The sequence below is a fragment of the Protobothrops mucrosquamatus genome, unplaced genomic scaffold (genome assembly GCF_001527695.2).
Source record: "Protobothrops mucrosquamatus isolate PMUCROS unplaced genomic scaffold, P.Mucros_1.0 scaffold_243, whole genome shotgun sequence".
Classification (NCBI taxonomy): Eukaryota; Metazoa; Chordata; class Lepidosauria; order Squamata; family Viperidae; genus Protobothrops; species Protobothrops mucrosquamatus.
The window spans coordinates 238,406-245,162 of record NW_015386319.1 but is presented as its reverse complement, the minus strand read 5'-3'; the positions used below and the strand labels follow the sequence as shown (position 1 = coordinate 245,162).

General features: G+C 43.1%; 1 protein-coding gene across 1 annotated transcript in view; it reads left to right on the top strand.

Annotated features, from left to right (window-relative positions):
- Positions 1–1,834: 1,834 nt before the first annotated feature.
- CRIP2 (cysteine rich protein 2) overlaps positions 1,835–6,757 on the top strand; it is a 106,539-nt gene continuing 101,616 nt past the window's right edge. The window contains exon 1 of the mRNA XM_015830401.1: positions 1,835–1,990. Within this exon, the coding sequence (XP_015685887.1) occupies positions 1,948–1,990 (43 nt within the window). The 5' untranslated portion in view covers positions 1,835–1,947. The remainder of the gene's footprint in view (positions 1,991–6,757) is intronic.

Genomic DNA, 6,757 nt, shown 5'->3' with positions numbered 1-6,757 from the left:
ACTATGACCTGAATGACTGAGAATCTCCATAGATATCCTGTAACGGCTTTGCAGAGGCTATAAGATAACTTCCACTAGTGTTTCTGCCATGGCTTTGGCCTACAGATTTGCAGAGGTACAGTGACTGGGAAAAGATGATGGTTGTACCATGGCAAAATGGCATCTATGAGCATGCATGCCAATTCATGTTAATAATCCTCCTTCCATACTTTCAGAATGGTGAGTAGCTCACATTTATCTTGGTTGCCACCATATTGGCTGCTTACTTCATTGTTGTGCGGCTATGCAGAAACTAAGGCACACATGAGGGGGCGTGAACTCCAGCCCACCCATTACCAGAATGATCAGATTTCCATTCCCAAAATTGCAGTTGACTGAATGCAAACTGTGGGGAAGATGAGTGCCAAGCATCTGGGTGTAGCTGAGATCTGTGGAACAAATTTATTTATTTACTCATTCATTCATTTGGCTGTCAATCTCAAATTCATGACTCTAGAAGCTAATAATCAAAAATTATGCAAAAACATAGAACAATATAAAATGCAATCAGCAGATGAAATAAAAAAACAGCAGCATATTAACACAACCACTGCTCTGACACAATATTAAGTCTGCAGTGTGGACTTCTCTTTATGGGTAGCAGGCATCCAAAGCACAGCAGAAAAGCTATGAAAAAGCATGGCTAAACTTTCTTGGATGGGATTCCATGCTCCTGTATGAGGGTGGTCATAGGAAAGTGAGAAGGGGGGAAATGAGCAACTGTGTGTGCAATACTGAACACCAAGTGCTGGAATCTATGGAGCAATATTGAGCGCCCATTATACTAGTTCACTCTAGCTACATGACTAGCAAATGACTCGGTGACACCAACAATACAGACAGAATAAACAAAGTGCAAATCACATTCAAAAACATTTTGTAGAAGTCTATCAGTGATCCATTATGTCTTTGAACCCACAATGTTTCTATTGACCCAAGCATTCCTTTGGCTTTATTTGTCATAGCTTCAAAACAAAGATGCTTTAATAAGGAATAAAACAAAAAATGAGGGAACTCGGGAAACCTGAGGCAGGAGATTATTCTGTGTGCAAGCATTTTGGAAAGTTAGGAAAAGAAAGGGAACTAAGGAGGAGGAAACAATTCCAAAAAGGAAGGCAAGTATATGGGTCAGTCAACAAAGGTGTGCATTTTTGGGAAAGGTGAGAAGCACAAGAACAATCAATAATTGTAAACCATTGCAATCTGGTCTAGTCAGCTTCACAAGAGCTGAGAGTGGCATAGAAGATAGGCAACTTTGGCTTGTAATGACCTTAGTTTGACAGCAGCCATCTGGTCTCTAACTCATCTTAAACCTGCTTCAGTTCACTGCACTTACTGTCTTGTAACTTTGTTCTCCGTGTGGGTACTGCAGTTTTTGATTTTAGCAGCTGACCCTTGCTTATCTCTGCAGCATGAATAACACCACCGCCTGCTTAGATGCCGGTTCATGCAGTATAACCCTTCTAGGCCCAGGACTTCCCACACCGTGCTGTTTGGGAGCACTGACTAAAAGGAGTGTGCACCCTTCATTCTGATGGTGGCAGTACCACTACACTACCACCGAGGAAGCAGACAGCAACCAACCTAAGAACTAGAAGCAAAGCAGAGTTCATTTTCCCAGCCGCCGGAAACTGCCTTTCTGTATGCTTGAAAGGATACAGCAGGAAGGTATCCCATTGCTCTGTTTTTGCTCTTTCGTCAATAAAGGAAAGCGATAGAGGAACCAATAGCCCCACCCAGTGGCGACTCCATCTCAACTGGCTTTCTCCTCTCTTGGCTGGAGCGCGCAGCCAATGGACGTGCAACTAAGGCGTGTTCCAGCCGGCGTGGGTGGATGGGAGAAGAAGCGTGTTAGTGGGGAGCTGACAGCCAGAGAAAAAGCTCGTGGTTAGATTTTAGTTATCCATCATGGCATCCAAGTGCCCCAAGTGCGACAAGACTGTCTACTTCGGTGAGTCTTTTTCTCCTTTGCTTTATTGTATTTCTCGGGGCGTGTATCTCCCTCTTATGTATTAGTGTTTTCTAAATCCTGCAATTTAGAGATTTGAGTGCTTTACCTCAGCTGGTAGTGATGCTTGGCTCTCTTTTTCAATGCGATATTCCGGTTCTCTACCCTGGCTGAGAAAGTGCCTTCTGGAGCGCCCAGACCATGTTGGGAGGGCTGGGAGGGGTGTCAGCCTTCATTCCAGGGAGCGTTTCATAGCTCAGTTTCTTTCACCTCTCAAAAGTGCCTCTCTGAAATAAATGTTATTGGTTCTATGGAGAAAAGAATATTGATTTGCTCATTGTGGGACCCCAAGGCCAGCCAGTGTAGGTGATCTCTCAATTCCCTTTGTTATCTATCATCACTCCTCTCCTCACTTTGGAGTATTTTCCAGTTGGTGACTGAGATGCCCTTAAAACAAGAACACTTCTCCCTATGAAAGTGCACTATGATTTTCCTAAATCCTTGTGGATTAAGGTTAAGGGTTTTTAATTTGCAGAGGATGCAGGTTTTAGAAAACTTCAATTTTTTCTTAAAAATCAGACAATTCCTCTGTTTCTCTAGCTGCTTCTTCCAAGAAGTTAGGAGTGATTCAAATTCCCCTCTTCAGCCATTTCCATTTATCTCAACCCCACCCAAGGCTATTTGCTGCATGTTTATGTCAACCTCAGCCATGGTAGAAAATGGAATCTCCATTTTCATAACTAATATAATTCTGAATCCCAGAAGTTATGGACAAACAGGAAAATATATCATCAAAATAATATATATATATACAATGTTTAAAGCAAATCTCATCTGTTGTTTTCCTTACAAAAATTCCCTTCCTTTCCATATTTATTCCATGCCTGATAACTATTTTTCCAGAAGGAAAACCTTTATCTAAATCAGTTATGTTTCATATTCAAAATACATTACTATTTTTCTCACTTAGACTGGTGCTATTGTTAGGTTAGTAGCACATCTGATCAACCTCTCTTCTTGTTTAACATAAAGCATACCCAGCTCAACAATTATCTACTGGAACAGAGCTTTGTTTTCATATATGACTTTAACTATTTTAGGGGGCATTAATTGGAAGGAATTGTCAGCTTAAGCTAAGCATGAAACCAGTTTGGTCTAGGAGTTAAGGCACTAGGTTAGAATGCAAGAGACCATGAGTTCAAATCCCGCCTTGGCCATGAAAGTCAATTGGGTTGGGTAACCTCAGACTAGTCACTCTCTCTCAACCCAACTCACCTCACAGGGTTGTTGTGGGAAAATAGGAGGAAGGTATGTTAGATATGTTTGCTGCCTTGTAAAAATAACAAGGCAGGAAACAAATTCTCTGTAGGTACAGATGTCTCTGTAAGACAATAGTTTGTTATCTTGTGGCACCTTTAAAAAAGCATCTGTAACTGGTCTGTTCCCATTCTTTTTGTTAGAAGCAGCTTCTGTGTGAGGAGATAAGAAACATGTTTAAGGCAAATTGATGTTTTCTATTATTGCAAAATATATGTTATCCTTAAAAACCAAAAGTGTTCTCAGAATGGTTTATAAATATCCTCTATTAAAGCCCTAATTGTCAAAAGCAGGTAAGGAGAACAGTGAGAAATTTGGAGCCCTTAGTGAACAAGTGATTCTCTATATGGCATGAAAGTATGGAAATGTTGTAAAAGATCATATTCTCTAGTGTTTATTGATCAGAAAACAAGGAACTCTGACAGTAGTATAGATTAATGATCTTGATTATGTGTTGAATTGTGGCCAGCATTTTGTGGGCCCATAACTTTATTTCTATCTCTTATTGAATTTGAATTTAATTCTCATTTATATTGGTTATTTAGGACCTGAGAATCTTTGTTCTGTATGGCTTTCAGAGCCATTCAAATATATGGTCATATGTTTCAGCAATATATTTATGAAGGGTTATCACATTTATTCTCAAACTTTGTTTTCTACCCTGCGGGCCACTTCAGTCCTCTCTCTGCGTTTCCTGCCTATCACCTGCTTTGCAGAAAGAAATAAATGGCTGATAATTAATTGACTGATGCAGTACTAAAACTGACAATAATGTAGTCTCAAGTATAGTTACCAAATATGAGTAGAACTGTGATATTGCATATGTGAATAGAAATAAATAGAAGATATGAAGAATGAGTATCTAAAAATGAGATTTTATTAGACTGGGCATCTAAACATCCCTTAGTAATTAGAGATTTCTAATGAATAACATTCTTGACTAGCTTATATTCTGAGTTAATTGTTGTGGTACAAAAACTCAATTTTAAATGAGTTTTAAAAATGGAATGATGGGCTGGTGTACACAATAATCCTGATCGTATTTACTGAAAAATCTACCCCATGCTCTTCAAGATGAAAACATCAAGATGAAAACATGGAATTGGGTATTTAAATGGATTCTCTGATTTCTTCATATTTTAAACATTTGTTTAGTGTTCATAGTTGCAGAATGTTTGAGAAACAGTAGTCTAAGCTTTCATGACTTCTTGGCTGATTTTCTTTAACTAGGGGTGGGATTGAGTAAGTAGCCATGTATTTATTTTAAACCGCCATTCTTTTTCCTGCTCCTATCAAAGGAACATTGCTGTGTTTTGTTCAACAACAGATGCATTGGTTCAGAATGTGGTTTTGTTGCTGATGCATAATAATTTGGCCTGATTCTTTTCTTTATTCTGCTAGTCTTTGTTCTGAGTAGTATTATCTGCTTGTGGAGAATCCAGGAAAACAATCTCTGTTCCCCAATTTATTTTTTAATAGAATTAGTAGAACAGTGGTGGCGAACCTATGGCACTGGTGCCAGAGGCGGCACTCAGAGCCCTTTCTGTGGGCACGCGTGCCGTCGCCCCAGTCCTAGGCCTTCATCTGGGTTTTATAACACCTTTTCGCTTTAGGCCTCCGCCACCGTGTACAAAAGAAAAGGGGCGTTGTCTTACCTGAACGCCTTTTCTCAGCACGGAGATGGAGACTCCACCATTGGGTAGTAGACTGTATTCCTGCCCAATCAGATCAAGTCAGCCAAAGTTGCCACGCCCGTCCTGGACCTTATACTCCAGTCTTTGACGCGAGCGTAGCCATTGACTGACAGCAAGACGTTGTGGCTCACCAAACTAACTGANGGTGTAAAACTAGTTGGACAACTCACCGTCCAAACAAAGCCTTAGCAGAGGCGAACTTATCAATTTTATAGTGCCTAATGAAAAGAGAAGGTGAAGCCCAGACGGCTCCTGTACAGACCTCCGAGATGGAAGCCTGAGTGGCCCATGCCGCAGAGGTAGCCGCTCTACGAGTAGAATGGGCTGCAATCCCATGTGGAGCCGGCATTGACTCAGCCTGGTAAATCCTGGCGATGCATGCCCGTATCCAACTTCCCACAGTGGAAGAGGAAATTTCCGTCCCCTGTCAGAGGAGTGTAAAGAAACGGAAAAGGGCTTCTGACTTTTTCTGAAACTGAGCGGTCCGCGAGATATATTACCGAAAAGCTCTGCGGACATCCAGACTATGCCATTGCTGCCCCAATGCATGCGACGGGCTGGAACCGAAATAAGGCAACGCTATCTCCTGTGATCTATGGAACAGGGAATTGACTTTCGGGACGAAGATAGGGTCGAGGCGGAGAAATACTCAAACCTGTTGAGAACCCACGAAGCATCCCGTATGACAATGTCACCAAGTCCGAAATGCGACGTGCAGACGTAATTGCCATCAGGAATGCCACCTTGTGGGACAGTACACGAATGTCACCCGTCCGAGTGGCTCAAAGGAAATTTGTTGACGGCACGAAGCACGCGTGGCAGTTCCCACGATGGGTACCTGTGCACCACCGGGGTTTTGCTGATGGCGGTCCCCTTAAGGAACGACCGTATCAATTGGTGATGACCCAGTGATTCTGCAGTCGCAACTGAGGACCGTGCACAAAGTTGCCACCTGCCTGCGCAGCGTGTGAGGAACTAATCCCTTATTTAAACCATCTAACCAGTAGTCCAAGACAATTGGAATAGTCAGTTCCGTGAGCGACAAATGTCCGGAACACCAAAAATGGGAATGTTTTCACACAGCCTCATAGATGCGGTTCGTGGATGAACGGCGTGATGCCTGAATGACTGTGATGACCCCCGGTGAGCAGAGGTCCCTAGTTAAGCTCGAACGCTCAAGCGCCCGGCGGCTAATTGGAGCCATTGTGGGTCCTGACATAGAACGGTCCCTTGACTGAGAGATATCTGTTTTGGTGAAATCCGTCAAAGTTCCTCCAGGGAAATAGTCACCAGGTCGGCGAACCAAGGTCTCCTGGCCAATAAAGAGCCAACAGGAGGAGTTCCGCTCGCTCCCGAAGAAACTTGCGGACCACGTCTGGAAGAATAGGTAGAGGAGGGAGGCGTAAAGGAGACCCATAGGCCAAGGGCTCCGAAGAGCGTCCGTTTGTTCCGCTCCGACCATCGAAAGGTGTGAAAATCAGTGATCCAGCTGTGCATTGAAAGGGAACGCGAAGAGGTCCACTAGGGGGAGACCGAAACGGTGACAGATTTCCCGGAAAATCCTCGGGTGTAGACGCCACCCCGAGTGGTCTATTGTAGAACTGCTCAGAATGTCAGCTTGTGTGTTCGCGACCCCCGATATACAATCGGCCTGATAGGACCAGATTACGTTCCGCTCACAGACCCAGTAAAGGAGCCTCGGCCAACAGGCTTCGAGGCCGGGTACCCCTTGGCTATTTACATGGACCTTGGCCGCCAC